General features: G+C 40.7%; 1 protein-coding gene across 3 annotated transcripts in view; it reads left to right on the top strand.

Annotated features, from left to right (window-relative positions):
- The first annotated feature begins 720 nt into the window (after positions 1-720).
- rnf220b (ring finger protein 220b) overlaps positions 721-20,896 on the top strand; it is a 35,325-nt gene continuing 15,149 nt past the window's right edge. For all 3 annotated transcript variants that reach the window (XM_028026818.1, XM_028026817.1, XM_028026816.1), the window contains exons 1-2: positions 721-1,063; positions 2,136-2,735. In XM_028026818.1, coding sequence (XP_027882619.1) covers positions 2,156-2,735 — 580 coding nt within the window. In that variant the 5' untranslated portion in view covers positions 721-1,063; positions 2,136-2,155. The remainder of the gene's footprint in view (positions 1,064-2,135; positions 2,736-20,896) is intronic.

The raw sequence follows: 20,896 nt of genomic DNA, 5'->3' as shown, positions 1-20,896 counted from the left end.
TAATCCGTGTCCAAGTTGTTCTCCCATATGACATGTTTTGCTGCAGCCCCACAGAAAACAAGTCAACACCACTGAAGGAGGAGTTTGAGTTTGATTAATATTATATGGGAAGAGACAGTGATCATATATATATACATATATATATATATGATCTTTATGGGCAGTTGTCCAGGGCAGCATGAAAAAGGGGTTCAGTTGCACCTAAAAAAGTTTTTTGTTGCTATAACAGAGGGGAGTTGACGCCCCAAGTATGCTGTTGAGAAGACTAATGTTACCTGTTGGTGGGGCAGCAGAATGAATGCAAGAAAATACAAATATGCCAGTAGCCTCATGTGATGTCAGCAGAGGCTTTCACTAGCAGAGTCGCTGGTGAAACCTGGTGAAAGCTTTTCACGATTTACAACAAAAATCATAAAACAAATAGAAAAACTGTGCATTAAGTGTTGGTGCTGTAGGTGATAAATTGTATTTTTAATTGAATCTGAAAGGTTTTACAGTAAGATCTGACAGGTAACTTTAAAGTTTCTCCTGCCAAGGATGTGTTTACATTTAGACTGTTTGGGTGTAGGTGTTTCAGCTTTAGTGAGGCCAAAAGATTGCATGTGTCCATAAGCAGGCATGCAGGTCTCAGAGGAGGGTGGAGTAGAAGGGGGAGACGTGTGGGGGCTACAGAGAAAGAGGGCAGGGTAAAAGAAGAGGGGGGTGATTGTCACACGGAGCGCAAAGACCAAGAGAGACAGAGAGCGACCCGCAGCCAGTCCACTCAGGGCTGCCTTCATCCCGCACAGACAGACACACGCAGCAGCTGCACGGCTCTGAGCCGCGCACATCTCAGCTCTTCACGGAGAAAAACACGCAAACATCTGGAGGAGTACAGAGAAAGCCCACTCTGCATTGCCACGCTGTTCTTTTTCCTGTTTCTTTTATATGTATATTTTTTTATAGTGCTTGTGGAGAAAGTGCCGCGTCTCTGAACAAAAAAAAAAAAAAAAAGAAAAGTTGAAAGCACTCAGAGGGGAAGAAGTGAAGCCGAACCAAGCCGCGCTTTGGGAACTTCATCACGGTAAGTGCCGACGCACTGATGGGTCATGATCACACGACTGATTACAGCTTCATTTGGTTTAATTGCCTTAATTGGTGATTTGATTGTCATGTTTTCTGTTCTGGCGGCTGGTTTCCGAGTTAAGCAGTGCGCTGTCGCTGCTGAAGGAAACTTTTTTGTTGCTTTGGAAGATATTAATGGAAAAAAGGAGAAATTACTGGAGAAAAAAGGACTGCTGTAATTATTTTAGCCCTTTTATTTGTAAAGTGACATTACAAATGTAACATATTTGCACAATATATGAGAAGGTTTTATGAAAAAAATTACGCTGTTTGAGAAACTTTTATTCTCCCAGGAACAAAAGACAAAACTGTCTAACTCAAGTAAAGAAAAGCATAAATGTATTTTTAAATTGCATTTAATTCACAAATTAGTGGTTTTTTAAGTCGTTAATGATTTTTAAACACTTGCGTGTATATTGTACACAACCTTATACAACTTTATGTTTTTCTAATGTAAGCAGCTTACTTGATTTGAAACAAATACCTTTTGGAAAACATTTTACTATCAGACTTATAATTTCTTAAAACGTCCTGGATCGATTAAAATGTACAAATTTTACTAAAAACATAGATAACACATTTCAGAAATTACTTTATCCCCTCAGATCTCACTTTTTGGTTAACATTTGCAGGCTCTCTGTGTGTGCTTTATTGGCAATTTATTTGGTCATAATTATTTACAGACTTTGCAGGCCTTGTCCAGTCCACTTTTTTTTTTTATTGGAATTAAATTGAAAAGCTGTGATTATAAAAAAAACACCTCTAAAACTGTAGTGAAGCAGTTTCACATAAAACTGAATTAATCAAACTGTTTGGTTACAGGCCAAAACAAACTAAAGAAAGGGTTTATAAAAATAAATAAATAAATAAAAATAAAAGCTTATATCCCTGTTAGAGAATTTAGTTTGTTGAAATGTTGTGTTTTTGTTGTTGTGGATTAAATTATGTTCCCAGATGAACTGAAAGATTATTTACAGCCTCTTGGGTGAGTGATCTTCTGACAACCTGCCTTCTCCCGCTCTTTGCCTCAGAACCGCCAGCAGGGAGGTGAATGGATCTCCACCGCCCCTTCAAGATGGACAGCCCCTCCTATCTGCCAACTCCCCTGGCCTCCCCGGCCCTCATGGTCCTGGCCTCCACAGCAGAAGCCGGCAGAGACGCCTCCGTCCCCTGCCAGGCACCCCGGCCTTTCGGGGTCCCGGTCTCTGTGGAAAAGGACCTCCACCTCTCCTTTCCTTCACCCTCCTACACCTTCACCTCCATGTACCAGCGTCAGGCTCCCATGTCGGGCACCTTCCCGTCCCGGGACTTCCCAACGTCTCTGCTCCACCTGCACCCTCAGTTCACCCCTCCAAACCTGGACTGCTCTACCTTGGGCATGCTCAACCACAGTGGGCTGGGGGCTTTCCGGCCTTTCGCCTCCCCACAAGAGGAGAGGGAATCTGGGGGCTACCAGTCAGCCTTCACCCCCGCCAAGAGGCTGAAGGGCTGCTTCCCGGAAGTGGAGGGGAAGGAGTTTGACTTTGGGCCCCTGAAAGCTGGGGAGGAGGCAGGGAGGAAGTTGTTCTCCATGTCCGGCCTGCTGTCTGACGGCGAGGCTTCATCCAGCCCGGAGGAGCGCAAAGAGCACAGTGAGTAGACACACTCAACTTAGAGGAAGAAAAACATCTGATACATGCTTTTGTCTGTGTAACTCAGACACTGACACTCAACTCATGTCTTTACCACTGAGAATAGAGCTGGTTATGATCCTAACCATCATGCTCCCCATGACCTGACATGAACACATCCTCCACAGCTGCATCCGAGAGAATATTGTCTAATTAGGCGGCTGTTTACTCGGCCCATCTCTGGCCGACTTCGACACAAATAGATTGAACAGTGACACTCGTTCAGTTTAGTGATCATTAGCCACATATGACCATTAGGCCTATTGGAAGTCTGGCTTTTCTGCACAAATATACGGTAGTACATGCAGGGCTGACACGGGAGGAGTGAGAGCGGGAGCGAGTGACACCCTGTCAGAGATAACGAGGTGGCAGAGACAGAGAGGAAGGGATGGAGGAGGAGAGAGAGAAACAGAGAGATAGAGACGCACGATGTGCTTCAGCCCGAGCTTCCCTACCAACGACAACCCTCAACTCAATACGGTCGCCCACACCAGCCGTCTGATTTGTTGACAAATGAGTGGGAGAGGTGTCAGTCAGCGTGGTGCACAGGGGAGAGACGCTCCTCATTACTCCCGGGGATAATTGCCCAACGACGCGGGGGCACAACTCTCGCCTCAGAGGGATGACGGGAAGGGAGTGAGTCAGTGGAGGCGATGCTAGGCATGATGGGAAATCAAACCCCCTTCAGCGGCGGCCGCCGAAGGGAGCGCCTGACAGATGAAAGGGACAAGACGGAGCTGAGAGAGAGGGAGAGAGAGCACCCCAAAAGGCTCGGGAGATCAGAGGGGGACACCATCGAAAATAATGACAATAAGAAGAAGTGAGGAGAGGGGAAAAAGGGATTGGGGGAGGGGGGTTGCGTTTGCGCTCTCACACACTCCACCTAAAGAAAACTTTCATCCCACACATAAAGGCTGGTAGCAGGGATGTGTTGTCTTAAGAAAAGTTTGGATTGTGTGTGTGTCACTTTGCATATGTGCATGTCTTTGTTGAAAGTTGCTGATTTTTGTCGCCGGCTGGTGGTTGAGTGACGGGGGCCGGGGAGGCGGAGTGCCAGCGGGGAATCTCAATATGGAATTTTAATAAGGCCAGGAAAAGAAAAGATGCCAGCCAGCCAGCCGAGCCGGCACGCTGGTGTGAGAGGTGTGTCTGGTAAAAAAAAAAAAAAAAAAAAAAGAGTTTGCTACACTGCGCTCATGCATGCATACCCAACCACCTGATTTCGGGAGCCTCATTTGGGGGGAATGTTGACAAGGACAAAAGTCAGGGTGAAGGAGAACAAGGAGCATTGCTCCTACAAATAAATGAAAAAAAAAATCAGGAGTAAAAAAAAGAGGATTCATGCACATTGGAAGCTGCTTTTCCAGCTTTATCCAATTAGATTGGAGCTCAGGCAAACTAAGAGCTTTAATGCAATTGAGCTCCCTGCACTTTTCTAAGGCTGACATACACTTGTTCCTCTTGACTGGGCGACAGACAGTCACTTCAGGAGCAAAAGTCTTAAGTGTTAAGCTTGAAATCTTCTTTGAGTGCAAGAGTTTCGCCTCCTCAGACACAGCAGCAACAATACATCTTCAAATACAAACTGAACCACAAACTTAGTCCAAAAGAAACATTTAACTCATATAAACTTTACTTAATCTGTGAAATTGTTGTTTTTGTGAAGTTTTTACATTTTGTTAGAGAATGCACCGATCAGGCTATTGCTGGTTGAGACCAATTTCAGTTTTTTACTGACAATACTAATTTTGAGTGATTATGATTTTTTCATTTTTATTCTAAGTACCCAGATTGGACTTTATACCACAAGGATTTACAGGACCTCTAAACATTCATGTCTTCATTTCCTACTGAATGGATGTTTTGATAACACGTATTTTATGTTTCTAAAGAAAAACAACAAACAATATCACTCTTAATAGTTTTAAATTATTGGATAAGTAAATAATAAATAACCAATATGCAACTATCTAAAATTATAATGTTAAAAACTCAAACCAGACCTTTGACCTCAAGCATATTAAGCTTAACAGCAAGGTGTAAGCATCCTCTTCCTTGTTTCCATGTTATTTCAGTGACTCCATTACACAGTCACATTTAGGTCTACAACATTTTGAATATTTACTTTTGTATGGGAGAAGTAATTTATAGAAACAATACATGGTATAGAAGAAACAAAAGGACAAAAATTATTTAACTATAAGTCTATAATGTTTAGCATTTTTGAAGGAAACTTGTTTGCGCAAGAAACCAACACTGGTTCTTGCTCAGGAACCTGGATCCTGCACTTACACTGAATCATTACAAAATTATCCATATTTATGCATCAAAATGGGTTCTTTTTTAATTTATTTTTTATTATTTCCTTTTTTTAAACAAGTAAAACCCCATTGAGATCTAGATCTCAATTTCAAGAGGGACCTTGGCGAACCTGGGCAAGTGAAAAAATGAAAAAATCTGATTTTTGAGTATTTAATTGGCCAGTCTCTGGACAGATGAACAAGTAAAAATGAGCCAGTTCTATGATAGATTGATGGGTGTATCTCTATTTTTGTGTGTGTGAGGAATATATCAAATAGAGCTGTAGAAATTAAAGTTAGCTCAGATGTAGGGTTGAGATTTTAGAGTTCACCAGTATTTCCAGTGGATAAAACTATATCAAATAATAACTTTGCAGCAAGCTCTCTTTAATTAACCAGTTGTCCTTCTGCAGCTGATCCAGAACGCTGCTGCTGGCATTCTCTCTAAAACCAAGAAAATATAGCTCATCATCCCAGGTCTACAATCCTTACACGATAGCTCAGAGATTAGACTTTAAAACATTTTTGTTTGTTTATAAATCACTGAATGAACACATTACAGACCTGTCGTTCCAGACCTCACAGGTCTTCTGGTTCTGGTCTGCTCCGCATCCCCAGAACCAGAACCAAACATGGAGAAGTGACGTTCAGTTTTTATGCTCCCTAAATTCCAGAAAACTGCCAAACAGCTGAAACACTGAGTTCCTTTAAAGAAAGGCTAACATCCCATTTATTTAGAGTAGCATTTGAACAAAAACAGCTGGAACATTGATTGATATATCTGATGCGTGTTTGATGATGATTCTTTTTATGATGGCATTTGACAAAATATGTTTGTTGCCTGTTTCATGGTTGGTTGCTGTGTTGTTTTGATCATGTGAAGCACTTTGAACTGCCTTATCTCTGAAATGTGCTATAGAAATAAACTTGCCTTGATCTGACTTGACTACATTCAGAGATCAGACCTTGTTTCATAATTTTATTCTGTTTCCAGTTTATGAAGAAACATGCAGGATTTTTTTCCAGTTCACAGCAGTGTGTAGATATTTGACCATGTTTAGTATTTTCTCCCACACTTCCCTGTCAGTCTAGACAACAAGCAGGTACATGACACTTCCTCCCGCCCACCTTGTGTGCCATCGCCAGTGGCTGTCTCTTCCTGTCCATTTGGGGTCTTTCTTCTGTCGACATTCCCCATCCCTGACTCCCCTGTCCTCTGTTTTTATCAGGGAAGGGTCCGGGATGCTCAGTGTGCTCTGACAGCTGTTCAAACAGCCATGCTCACTTTCAAAGGGCAGATGTCTCCACTGGAGCGAATCATGCTTATTTTCCTCGGGGAGATGCTTTTTCCGCCGCAGGCCTGAGCTGGAATGAAAATGTTCCTTTTAACAGAAACACGAGTTAGGAAGCTTGGGGAGCCGAGTGGCAAAAAAGACGCCACGGCCACAGACTGTTCCAATGAGTGTGTGTATGTGTGTCAGCAACTCACAGCGGAGGCAAAGCTAAGTGTGATCTGCGATAACTGGACCCAGATGTGCGAGAGCCACTTTTTGTTGTAAAATAGAACCTAAACGTCCAGTCGGTTGAAGTGGCTAACAAATATAAGATTTACAAGCACTGTTTTCACACAGACCAGCATTACACAGATACGAGTGGACATTGTTAGCATAAATAAGCACATACTTAATAAAACTACAAAACGTGGAAGGAAATTCTTTACTTTACACATCACAGCCTTCTGCACATTTGAAGAAATTTACTTTCCTACTCAACCCAATTAAGAAAAACAAACACTTTTATTAGACGATTGCAGCTATTAAATGCTATGACCACTGGAGAACAGAACAGAATAACAAGACCTTGTTTCACAGTCAGTTGAGTTTTGTTTGTGTTCTTATCTTGCATGTGGTTTAACAGACCAGCTGAAGGACACATGGATTTTTTTCTTTTTTTTGCTGCCATATGCATAACTATTTCTCCTGTGTATTGCTTCTTGAAATCTGAAAAACAACGTGGTAGTACTATTATTATGATTATGACTTTGCATTTACCTGTCAGGCAGAGTTGTTGCAGCTATCTTTTCCTGAGGGTGAGAAATCTCTGAGACACACACCTGGTTTTCACCTTACTGAAAGTAAAATCCTGCAGGAAGTTCATAGCAGGGAAACAATTAGGCATGACTGCTCAGTGTGCAAGTGTTCTCCATGGTCAGTTATTCATGGGTTGTTGGTGAAGGAGTGCAGCTTCCCTACAGAATCAATATTGCACGTATTCATGTTAGATTAGCCTCATGGATTATCTCCACTGTGAGGTTTGATGGGCAAGATCTGGTTATAAGCACAGCTTACCTCTGTTATTTAATGTCTGAATTTAAATGTATTGCAAAATGTTGCTGCATATAAAATTTTTATTATAGAAAATAATGTTGCTTTGAAATATTGTCAATTACACACAAAGCCTTGCAAAATATTTATCTTGAACTTTTTCCACATTTTCTGACTTGACAAACACAGACCTCTATTCACTTCATGATTGACTCAGTAGTCCATAACTGTGAACTATTTTCAAAGACAATTTGAAAGTACGGCACACACATGAATTCAGCTCCTTTTAATCTGATGTAAAATTTAGTGCAGCAATTGATTTCAGTAGTTGCCTAATTAGTAAATTGTATCCCCCTTTGTGCAATTTAATGCCTTTGTTAATGCTGCTGTTTCTTGTCTGCACAAATCTGGCCTAATTGTAAAAGGCAGAAATTTGGGTCTCTACTGTAGACTTACAGTACATGTGATATATCTCGTACCCCAAAGATTTGCAGCTGTAGAAAAGGAGGTTAAGTAGAAATGCCCACTATGTGTTGTTCTCTCATATACAATTCCAGTAAAACTTGTCCCACTAGTGTTTGTCACATGACAAAATGTGGAAATGCTCTAGTGGTGTTTGTGCATCTGCAAGGTTATTTTTGCAAATCTTATTGTAGCAGAAGTATTCTGTAGGAATCCCCTCACGCACAGTCTGCACCTTGTGTGCTGATTTGTTAACAGGGCGCTGCGTTCTGTGTCAGGCTGCTGTTGACTGCTGGTATTGACCAGGGCTTCCTGTTGAAAGACACAGTGTTTACATCCCCCTAGCAGACCACAAGAGATCAATAGCAACCACTCAATGCTCATGCATACACATATAGTATCTGCAGCTTGCTATTATTATCACTGTGCATGCTCTTACCAGGTCGACTCACATATGCTCTCCATGCATCCGTGCATTACAGTCACCTTCAACATATGCAAATGTCAGGTTATTTAATTGTCCTTTTACCTTAGGGGTTCCAACTAATTCAGTTTGCACTTTCATGGAAAATCTTGGCGAGTTAAATAATAATAATGAAAAAAACAAAAAAAGACCCCAGAATGTAATGAAGATATGCCTTTTTTACTGGACAGATGTTTCTGCAGCTTGTAAATCTGCATCATCTGCAGCCAGCTCTTTCTCTGACCACACTGATCGTGTCCGTCTCGATTGTAGGCACTCAGGGAGGAAAGCATCGTGGTTGTAATGATGGTTGTTTTTGATCTGTGAGCATGCCGTGGTTGACTGTTCCCCCTCCTGTTGTGACGGTAGTTTGTTCTTCTAATGTTCTCCCAAGTAAAAGAGGCTTTTATCCTGGCAGGAGGGGAAAGCCCTCTCAGCTTTTTGCCTCCTTCCCTGTGTCTTCTTAGGGATGGAAAAAAGGGAAAACACAGGATTTTCTTCTGGTACTTAGATTTATAGGTTTATTGTATGCTCTGTTTGTGTGTGTTTCTCCTATTCATTTAAAAAAGCAGGATCACACTGCTTGTCGATGAAAGACTAATCTTTTATAATTCTTGCGGGGCTTTTTTGAACTTGCATTGGAGAAAATGTGCCTATTTAGTAAACTGAGAGGTCAACTGTTTGTGATCAGCACCTGTTAGATGGTTGATGCATCGTTCCGACTATACAACTAATTTTAAAAGTGCTGCCTGGGCCTCCATCTTCACATGTGCAGAGATATTTGGAGCTCAAGCATGAACAAGGAGATGGGGAAAAAGGAAGAGAAAGAGGGGTGTAATGAGTGCAGAACCCTGGGGTTGTTAAAACAACAGCCTTGACTCATCGGAGGCCATCTTTCCTTCTATCTTACTTTCCTTCTTTCCATTTGCTTCCCTCTGCATTTCTCTCTATGCACCTGATCGACCTGCATCATCGCTGCCTCTGATCTCACATCAAAGGCATCGTGTGTGTGCATAGGAAAAAAGCTCAAGCTAAAGGCGGTATTTCTGTAGATTTCATCCCATTTTTTTTTAGAAGTAACACACACACACACACACACACACACACACACACACACACACACACACACACACAGACACACACATACGCACACACACACACATCCTCCGCCTTGTCCCCGGAGCCTAACAAATCAGTCAGGCAGATAGAGAGGGCAGGAAGGCCACATTCTGGGGTTAAACACATGCCGCTGAGGAACAGCGCCGACAGACAGCGAGACCACACCAATTCTGCATGCTTGGGTGGAAACCAGAGACCTACATATCTAATATATGGCACAGAGTATGAGTGCAATGTTTTGTATATGCCTACTGTCAAACATAGACCTCATTACAGGATGTCAGTTGTGCTTGTTGTGGATCTCCCTGCTGTGGTGGAGCTTAACAAAAGCCAATGCACTGAGAACATGCCAGGCGTGAGGGTGTCGCAGCACAGATACACGACTTTCTGACATCATTTGGTGGCTTGATGAGCAGGACTGACAGCCCTTGTTGATTGTCAAATGTGCCATTTTTTCCTCTTCTTTTTTCCAAAGTGATTTGAGTTAGAGAAAGACATCTTGAAGGAGTTGCAGAATGGATTTGTTACAGACAGGCAAACGTTTACACTATTGTGAGCAGACATATATAACTGTCATTTTAAACCCTGACACAGAGAACTGTGCTTTTGCTCTGAATGAATGCAACAGTATGGATTGGAGAGGTTGTTAGCAGGATGTAGAGTAAAGGTTTTGTCATTTATGCCCTCCATCACTATTGCATATCTGTCTTGAGTTTCAATAACCATGGAAGCTACTCTGCTTCAAGTAAATAACACTCCAGAAGTGCCTTTTGATGCATTTGACACAGTAGAGTACACTATTTGTTCAGTAGCTGAATAAGAGTGGCATGGATTACTTTAGACATGTCAGAAAATTGTGTGCATGAACCAGATATACTCAAAAGTCATTTTCTCTGAGTCCAAAATCAAGACTGAAGACTTTAATGACTGAAATAAACTTCTTTACACAAAATGCATGATGATGGACTCATCTCAGTAAGCTGAATGCTTGAAGTAGCTGCCATGGCATGTGACTGATTAACATATCTAATACACTTTTGAACCCTTCTGGCACCAGCAGACTCTAAGGTGCATCAGACTTTAATCTGACGATAATTAAGTGAAGAAAGAAAAAAAAAAACAACACATCAAAGTAACCCGCAAAGCAGTACACTGAAAATGTTAATTTTACACCCTTCTTCCAAATACACATACTCTATAAACAAAATGGTGGCTCATCATTAGTGACATCCACTTAAATGCAAAGCATATTCTTAGATACATTAACATATCTTTGATAGCTTTCATCTAAAAACGTATTTATATTAATAAGCTTTCAACAAATTCTGCAACATAACATTAAAATGATTCAACACATGTTACAGTTCAGATATGTTAGTGAGCACAGCATCCGGATTTCTAGCAGTGCCATCCCAAAGACCCACTGATCAATTGAGTCTCTTCAAGTGGAGCTTAAATGTATTGGTGTGCTTCGATCACCTTTTGGGCACCTCTGCCTTAAAGGTCAAAGTTTACCAGGCTTGACCCCCTAACCCTGATGTGTCAGGGTGTAAACACTCCCCCAATTCTCTTCAGAGAATAGTACTGGGCCTGAGCCATAAATCACAGCTCTGATAATTGGTAGGAAAACAGCAGTTCAGCACTATATAACCTTTTACGTGTCGTCTCAACTCTTTATTATTGTGCTAATGAGTGGCGGTGGATCATGGTCACAGGCGCAATTTGAGAGGATGGCGGAAGGAGTTCAGAACTGTAAAAATCAAGCTACCTGCTACCAATACATCTGCACAGTTGCAAAGCAGATGCTGACGTAGAAACCATAAGCGTTGGAAGTTCGGTGCAGAGGACTGTGAAGACAGGAAAGGCAGTGAGGCTGAAGTATATATGCGCGTATGGAAGCATTCCTTCACACAACCATGCATATGCAAACAGTCAAGCACAAACATAGTGAGTAGCTGGCTCAGCAGTGTCCATTACAGGCTGCCATTAGTATGGAGATTGTGCTAATTGTCCCCCATAGACCACACAGGCGGTGCTTGACGGGGCGACTGTAGCTCTACGGGCCTGAAGAGTCAGAAGAGACTTTAAACATCCCATTGTCTTGGTCGTGACCCTTATTAGTGCAATTACTAATCAATCACTGAATAATTAGGATGCATGATGTGGGTGTTTTCAGTAAAGATTGTGCCTATTGCCCTACTACATAAACTCATGTTCAGAAAGTGTTCACCTTGTCTGGAATTAACAGTTCAGAGAAAATACATTTCAGTCGTGTTTGTTGAAAAACATGTAATATTTGTCTGGACTCTCATAAAGACTTTCTCTGTTTTTCAGGATTAACTCTAAATGTGAAGTGCTTTTTTTTTTACACACACTGTCTTGGTTTTCATACCTTGTGTTTTGCTCATGTCTGGACGCATTCTGCTCTGGGTGGGCCGGTTTATGCCCCCGCAGGCTTGGAGAGCACCCAGTTTCTTTAGTAGCAACTCAAAAGCTCCTGATCAGTCAAGTAGAGGAGATTGAACTGTGAGCAGCGCCTCTGTGACCCCGCTGAGTGAGAACACAGGGAGGAAGAGCTATACCCGCTGGCGCTGCCACTGGACTCTTTGTTCTCCTGTGTTTGCTGACAGGAGGGGGGATCAGAGGGGTGTATCGACAGGGGGCTCGCAGCACACTGCTCTCACCACGGCTACAGCGCTGTGTGTAAGTGATATATTTGGGCACACACCCAGAAGTTTGCAGCCGTGTTTCTGCCCCATGTAGGAGGCACAAGATTGGAAGCAACATGATTTGTAGTTTCTAGTTTTCAAGTCTAATTTGTCTTCTTCTGAATGGTGTCAGTGTGTGTGATGGTGGGATACATCACTCAGCACACAGGGATGTTGTGGCCTTTAGCCACAGAAGACAACATGAATAAAACTGTATTTACTGCTCACTTTTGTTCTTAGCAGGCTGTAAATACTGCTGTGCAATAAATTTCAGTAGTACAACATGTCGGAGGCTTAATGGAGAGGTGAAAAGCATCTGGTTATGCAGATAAGACGGAGTTTTATAAATATTTGTACGTCCAGATCCACTTTGTTTAAAAAGGACAGTGTAATTTGTCTTATTTAGTTCCTCTGCTCTTTTGGGCGGGAGAGGGAGGTGTTGATGATAATGCATGATTTTGACTTCACCATTTTATTGTTTTATTTTATTATAAAAGTTGGAGTTAGGAACAATCTGTGGGTCCCAAGACGAGTTTGAGATCTTGAATTTACCTCCAAAATTTATTTAATTGTATATTTTATCAAAATTGTTACCATAATTTCAAAACAGTAGACATAAATGGATAAAACACTAAAATGACAAATTTTATACTTGATTTAACTCATCACAATTTTTATTATTAATGAATTAATTACTGTCTTCTTGTCAGGCTATCATAGATCAGGTTTCTAAGCTAAATCTGGTTTTTAAACTGACCTTAGTTTAGCTGTCAAACACCATTGAAACTCGTTGAAACTAATTTAAATTTTGTACAAACAGAATGAGGTTTTCTAAAATCACAAACTGTGATTGAGAAATCTGTATTTAACATACGGTATTCCAGCAAATATCTGACAACTCTAAGTGACATACATTTTAAAGTAAAGTCTAGATATCATTAAAAAAAAGTTACATTAAAATTTACTATTTAACCATCGGACCATTTGACCATACATGCTCCTCAGGTTTCGTGACATGTAGGTGATAAAACCCCAGATTGGTAGTTTTTTAATCTACTTGAATGTCCAAAATGTTTGGGAACCTTGGAATTTTGAACTGGAATAAGTGAGACAAATGAAAACATTACTAGCAGGAGTGCAAGAAATTTGCAGGCGTATTAAACAAAGCATGTGGTCCATAAATCCATAAAGATTTCATATACGCTGCATTAAGTTATTATCCAAGGTGCTTATCTTGATGTCCTTGCTTCTTTCGATTGCTCACGGTTTTGTGTGTGTGTGTGCATTTGTTTTGTTTAAGATAAGCTGTTCAATCATTGTATCCTCTCATCGTTTGAAGATAAAATCCATAGTCATCTGACCACTATTTCTTGTTTATCCAGGCAGACACAATACCATTCTTTAGGAAGTGTGACTAACCCAAACACAGGTGTATCAAGCTGCACCAGGTGCTTGCGGTTCACCAAAACCAGCAGCAGTCAACAGAGCCTTTCTGACAGTATCAGATGTTATCTTGAAGATTATCTGTAATAATGGGACGGATGAGGAGAGGTGGTGTCTGAATCCCCAAATGACTTCTCACTGAGGGTCTACTCACATGTTACCACCAAGGTCCCATGTGGGGCCCCTTCTTATTACAAATCAAGCAGATTGTGTTGGGGAACACAACGATTTAGATATGCTTTGAAGTCATGCTGGCTCTTAGTCTCTCCCTGATCCTTAATTGTTGAGCTTTCTGCTGCTCACCTTCACAGCACAAAGTGCATGAGGGACAGGTGTGTGAGAGAAAAGCAGGTTGGTGTATTTTCTCTGCAGAAAGGATAATATGTCAAACCAGAATAGGAGGGTGGGGGGAGGGGATAATTCTGTTTTTACTGCCCTCAGGATTTCATTTTTGTTAGAACACTAGATCTTTGCTAAAATGAACTATTGTTGATATTAAAATTATTTTAGATTTGTAGCAAAAAAAAAAGAGAAAACAATTCCATTCTTTGTGTAATTCATATGTTATTTGTGTCCTGCTGTACGTCATCTTCTCCTGTGCATCCTTACAGGTAAACACCTACTGTATGTACCTATTGAAGTCAGGAAATGAGATGCATAGGAAGTGCACTGGGACCAGTTTCGACAAGTGCATTTTTTAAAAACTACTTTAATCTTCTACAACAGCTGTAATGTAACTTCTTAAAATCATCTGGAAAACCTGTCTTAATTTTCAGAGCATGCCTCACCTACTTGATAGCAGGAGCAAGAATGTGGTTTAACCTTTAAAATGCACTGCAGGTGGGTGTCTTCAGAGTAAAATATTATTTGGTGGTTTCAGTCTGTGTCTATTTGACAGGTTGAATTCCTTCTTCTAAAATCTGATTTACTAAATAGAAATGGTAAATTCTTCTGTATCAATTAGTCTTGGCAGAAGTAAACTCTTGAACCTGTTTGTCCAGGCGTTAGTGATAGCCTGATTTATTTTGTATTAACCACTAATTGACAGACAGAAAAAATGGGGAAAAGAAAATGAGAAATGTGATGAGGAGAAGTGGGAATAATAAGCACCAAGGAGAAACAGAAACAGATAACTAATGTAAACAAATCCTAGGTAAGGCAATGCTGATCTGTATTTGGATGTCAATCTATGTTTTTAAAAAATTATTATTATTTAGTCTTTTATCTGTTTGATAACTATCTGAGACTCAGTTAAAATCTGAAATCTATACATTACAGAAAAAAAATCTAAAAAATAGAAAAAGACGTGGACAGCCTGAGATCCCATAGAGTATGACAGACTTCTGTATATTATTTCAGTGCAGGTTGATGCCATCAGGATGAACGACAGGTCAACACATTGTTGTCCTTGACTTTGTGAGCCTGTGTGACATTGCTGATTCTGACAGATAGCAGTCTCTGGGTGGTATTTTGATGTACAGGATGTGAGCTTAGAGCTGAAAGAGGAAGGAGAAAACAAGAATACAAAGTAATTTAACCTTGCTTAAGTGTTCAAACCAGAAATCTTAATACATTTTAATTCCAGGATTGTCTTGTACTCAACTTTTACCATTTTTTCATCAACGCTAATTGGTTTCCTTTTCAACACAGACAAAAAGAGTCACCGCAGCATATTACAGCCACCACCATGTTTCACAATGAAGATGGTGTTTTCAGGGTTATGTACAGTGTTCGTTTTCCAAAATGCATAGCGTGGTCAAAAGTTTTCTGTGTTAATAACTTCTTATGGCTTTCTGTCACTCTCCATTTTCTATTTTATGACCTAACTGTGCTTTATACTCTTTTAAATCTTTGCATCTGACCTATTTGGTGTGTTCCTTTGTGCTCAAAATGCTGTTTGTCCAATAATTCTCCAGTAATACTCTAAGGCCTTCACATAGCAGCTTTGGTGACTTTTGAAGACACATGGTTGCACTGGATTTAATTTAGGATATTATCGTAAAAAGGGCTGGTTGCAAATGATCCCAATCACTTTTTGGGATTTTACTTGAAACATTTTAAAAATAGTATATTCCTTCCACTTTGTAACTATGCGCTGCATTATGTTGGTCTGACACATAAAATTCCAATAAAAAACAAAGCATTTTGTTTGTAATGTGACAAAATGTGAAATAGTTTAAAAGGTACAAAGACTTTTACGAGGCACTCAAGTTATGTCAGATCCCATTGCCTAGGATGCTGTAACCCTCCGTACTGTTGCCAGGACCAAAGCTTGAGAAGACTAAATGCCTGCAACGGAGGCTAAATGGTGTCATTTTGATCACAAGCCCTGACTCAATCAAAACCATGATCTTTTTCTGATTTTTCCTTTGTAGCCTGGTGGCCTAAATCTGGACATGCAGCTTCTAAACATACAAAGTGTGATATTAACGTGAAACCCTCTTCATAAACAATCCAAACCGTTCCTGAGACGCCATCTGGTTGTCTCTGTATGATTTTTGAAAGGACCCTGAGGGAATGCGGAGCTGCAGTCAACCCAGTGCTTTGACACGCTGAGCTGCAATTGAGTTAGCGACCGAGCAGTAACACTTGACCTTTGAACAGTCAAGATCATTCTTTCCACAAATGAAAAAGGAACTTGACCAAATCAAGGATCACTAAAGTGTCTTTGTTTTCTTTGAACCTTATGAAACATCTTGATAAAACAGTCTTCTTTATGTTGTTACATCAAGTTGCATAGATTCACTGTATCACTTTAAAGTTAGAGTTCTTTTGTCTGTAATATGACACAGAGGTATATCAGAACTGACAGTGAGTTTTGCTGCAGGTTGCAGATATTGGTAGGACCTTTGCTGTGCTCTAAAGAGGAGTGACAGTATCAATATGTGTCAAGGAGTGCAGCTTGCAGTATGCTTGTACACATTGGGTAATTCCTCAGATAACTATAGTGAATTGTAATAAAATATGATGAAAAGTTAGTGGTTATACTGGATAAAAAAACAAAAACAGTAAAAAGAATATTACAGTCCATATTACGGTCTGTAATCATGAGGAAAATATCTAATGCATAAAGTTCCCCCATATTTGATAGTGTATTTATTTTAGCTTGAAGTTTCGCTAAATATAATTTTGAAACACTGTGAAACTCAAAAATCATAAAGCTAACATTTGTAAAGGTCCACGTCTTCGACAAGATTAAAAATCAGTTCTTGAAAATGCATCTTCCCCCATCACACTATCAAAGATAAAAATAAAAAAAACAGAAGAGGAAGGAAGGAGACCTGTTTCTGTCTATCCTATTTCATAAATTAAATAGAGCTTAATTCTTCCTCTATGAAAACAACATTCATCCATCCATACATCCATCAAGTGAATGTAAAGAGGCTGGGATGAGAGTCACCTCTTCTCAGTCTGAGGCTAGGGTCCTTGACTGGAAAAAAATGGACTTTTCTCTGAGTTGGGTTTCAGTTTCTATCAGAAGCAGAGGATCTTAAATTTAGAGGTGTTTTGTTTATGAGTGATGGTAGAAAGGAGATGGCCTAAAGAGATTTCTCTGGAGGGCGACTGAACTCAACCTTAGAGATAGAGCGAGGAGCGCAAAGAAGTCAGTTGAGGTGGTTCGGGTATTTGATCACAAAGCAAACTGGGTGCGACGTTTTGGAGGTTTTCCAAGCATGTTCCACTTCAAGGAGACCCTGATGTTTCTGGAGGGATTATACATCCCATCTGGTCTGGAAATGCATTTGGATCCCCCAGAATGATCTGGAAGATGTTGCTGGGGATGTTGGCCCAATGGCCTGATCTTGGAAAGACAGAAGACAATGAATGGAAGTGGAAATTTAAACACTTTTATGAAATAGATTTGTGACAACACAGTTTTCAATAGTTTCTACATTTTTACCCCATAGAGACATAAGTCCTGGTCTGTGATGTCCCTACATCTCTACCAGGTTTTCACATCTAGGGACTGAAGTGTTTTGTGCATTTTTCTTTGCAAAACATCTTGATCTAAGTCAAATTATCTCAGATCTTGATATGAATTTAGATTTTGACTTTGGACCATTCTGAATATGAATATATATATTGGTCTAAATGTGGTGCAGCTACAGTATATGTTTAGAGTTATTGACTTGAAGGCAAACCTCCACCTTAGTCTCATAGAGACTTTACCAGGTTTTCTCAGAGATTGTCTTGTATTTAGTTCCATCCATCTACCTGTCAACTCTGACCAGCGTGATACTGCCACCATTTTTCATTGTGGGATTGGTGCATTTAGAGTGATTTTTTTCCACATTCACATAACATTTTGAATGCGGGCCAGAAAGTTAAATTCTGGTTTCATTTGACCCAAGCACCTTATTCCACATCACTGCTGTTTCCTCGATATGGCTCAAGTCAAACTGCAAACTGGACTTCTTTATGGCTTTTTTCAAAAATTGGTTGAATCCCAGGATTGCCCAATATATGTAGGTCTTCACAGAATGAATGTATTAACAGTGCTATTAAATGAAACCCAGATCAGCCCTATTAATTTTCTTTTTTTATATCATCACTGCTATGCCCTAATAAATGTTGGTCTATCCCACACATCCCAATAATATTTCTGGAATTTTGTGTTTGTGACTAAATATGAAAATGTTCAGGGGTGTGAATACTTTTGGAAAGCTGCTGTAAGTAGCTTCATATTTCGTCAAATAGACAAGAACAGCCTTAAATTTTCCCCTGTATTTTACTCCCTCCCTCCTGTGTGGACGTCACTATCAGAGATCATTGAGCCATGCATCTCAATGAGGACAAGATTGATTGTTTGGAACAGAGCAGAGGCAGGGTTCGATCTTTGCCCTCAGGGCTATGAGAAGGGAAACACGGTCACAGAGACAGTCACACAGGTTCCCAGTCAACTCTGAGTCACCGAGATGATAGGACACATATATGCGGAGCCACGCCCGGCTAGATGGAGCAATTGTCGTAATAAATGGAGAAGATGAGAAAGAGAAAGAAAGAGAATGAAAGAGAGACACATTTTGAGCTTGTGTGCTGATTGACCTGTGGCCAGAGAGGTTATGTCCATTGATCTGTTGGGCCAGAAGAAAAGGGCTTTGGCCTGAGGTGCTTCAGAATGAGTCTATTTGGAGTTTAGGCTTCCCATCCATTCCCACCCGAAGCTTTTTCATCATCTGACTCCCCCGACTCACATGTGACGGCTCCCGCTGTCCTCATAAGCACCAGGCACTACAAAGGCCAAAGGCCAATCAATGTTCCACAAGAGGTTGATACAGATCTTATTAGTCAATGAACGATCATTAGTGGTCTAACGAGGCATTGATTTGTGCAGGAGCCAAAGGTTGCGGTGAGTGTCTTTAATACATTAAACACAATTGATTGGAGTAGTTGGGGTGTTATGAGGAATGGCAGAATTACAATGGACAGTGAGAGATTTGGGGTCAAGCCAGGAGAGGAGAGAATTTTGTTAGGATTGGACACGGTGCCCAGCAGCAGATTTGTCCTTTTATGCATTACCGGTGTAGCAATTCTTCAAATGATAAAAAGCAGATATGTAGGAGGACTAAGTCAAAAGCAACTGGACTTGCTGTTTCAAAGGCTCGAGCTGCAGCCTTTGAAAGCTGCGGAAATGACTCTGCTCATAGCAGATGTGTTACTACAGGGCCTATTATGTTGCTCATTAAATACCCAACCTCTCAATAGGCCATTATTTCCCCAATAAAAAACAAACGGCGGCCTGCATACTTTCCCCTGCTCCCCACCCTCCGCCTCTGCTTCAGAGGTTCGCTCTACCTCACAGCCGGCTAAAACCCCTGACTAATATCCTGCATGTGATGCTTTTAAATAGGAAGCAGGCCGCTGTGTAGGGTGGAGTACAGGTGTGGCAGGAGCCAGAGGATTTTATAGCCCTCTATATCCTCTGAAACTGTGCCAAGGACCTGCCTACCCTGCCCACCACTGCAACGTTGGCCGCCAAGCGTTAACTTTACTCCCCCCTACCAATCCTTGCACGCCTACTGCTTATATAGAGTCTTTGCTTGTTATGGGTTTATAGAGGGATTTCTGATGTGCTTAGAGAATTGTTTGATGATTGGAATAATGATGCCATTTGGAGTGAATTGTCTCAAGACTTTATTGGCAGTGAACAAAAAAAAAAAAAAAACCCAGTCCTACCCTATGCTTGAAAAATGAAAATCCAGAGCTTTCTCTTCAGGCTTTCTTGTGTGTCCCCTGCCATTCAAAGCTGCCCCATCCTGCTCATGTCAATCAGAATTACACCACGTCCACAGGTTTGTCACCCGGGGTACGTTCGTCACCACGTCTCCCCCTCCTGAACAGCCTTTTCATGCCCCGGCATAATGTCAGTGGGTGACATCCAGGCCTGATGTGATGTGGCATTCACTAAAGGTCATGTTAGGCATCTCCACTCCATCTGCATCAGCAGAACTGGCAGCCGTCATATGGGTGCTGGCATCGGCCATTACCCATGGCCTCGGGGGGACTCGATGCTCAGAGGATTTGTCAGCAGGATTCTCGTCTGTCTGTTCTAGGGTGGATGCAGAACAAGAGAAATCAGGTCCTGACCATCAATCACATGAGGGGAAAAAGAAGAGGACAACAGGTCTTTTCATTCCACCAGATAAACTTTGTAATCTCATGATGCTCTGGATATGATCCAAAGGCATACCCGTGTTGTGGCCAAAGGAATTTATACTCACAGTGAATTAAAGTGTTTAATTAGTAGGCTGTATATTTTGCAGGTGAGCATATAATATTGGCACATACAGCAGTAGACAATATTGTTGGCATAAAAAGCCTTAAAATAATCCTTCATTGCAACTGCATAATCTGAAAGTGAAATATTTTATAAAGTATTTTTAGTTAAAATGGGATTATTATGTATTTTTCAGGCATGTGGAGTTATTTAATAGCACAATCAAGAAACTATGTCACCTTTAGTTTCTATAAAAATGCTGTATATATCAATGACACATTGAAATTAGCCTCTTTCTCTTTAAGACATTCCTACCCTTTCTGACACAGCATCACACAATGCTCCTCCATTAAGCTGTTTACAATCATCTTTAGGAGCATTGGACTGAGAAGCAGATTCTCACTTCTACCAGGTGTTTGCTAATTGTTTCTGTAACTAGTCTGTAACATACATTTTAAACCAGGGAATCAATATTCAAATGATCAATCAGTCTTCAATATGAAAAATAAATGAATTAAAGCAGATGGTGAAAACACTGAAAAGCAACCGTCCTGGTTCTGATGCAGCAGAACACTATGTATTGTA

This window comes from Xiphophorus couchianus, chromosome 9, assembly GCF_001444195.1.
Source record: "Xiphophorus couchianus chromosome 9, X_couchianus-1.0, whole genome shotgun sequence".
NCBI classification, from domain to species: Eukaryota; Metazoa; Chordata; class Actinopteri; order Cyprinodontiformes; family Poeciliidae; genus Xiphophorus; species Xiphophorus couchianus.
Note: the sequence above shows the minus strand (reverse complement) of the source record. Positions and strands in the feature narration are given on the sequence as shown.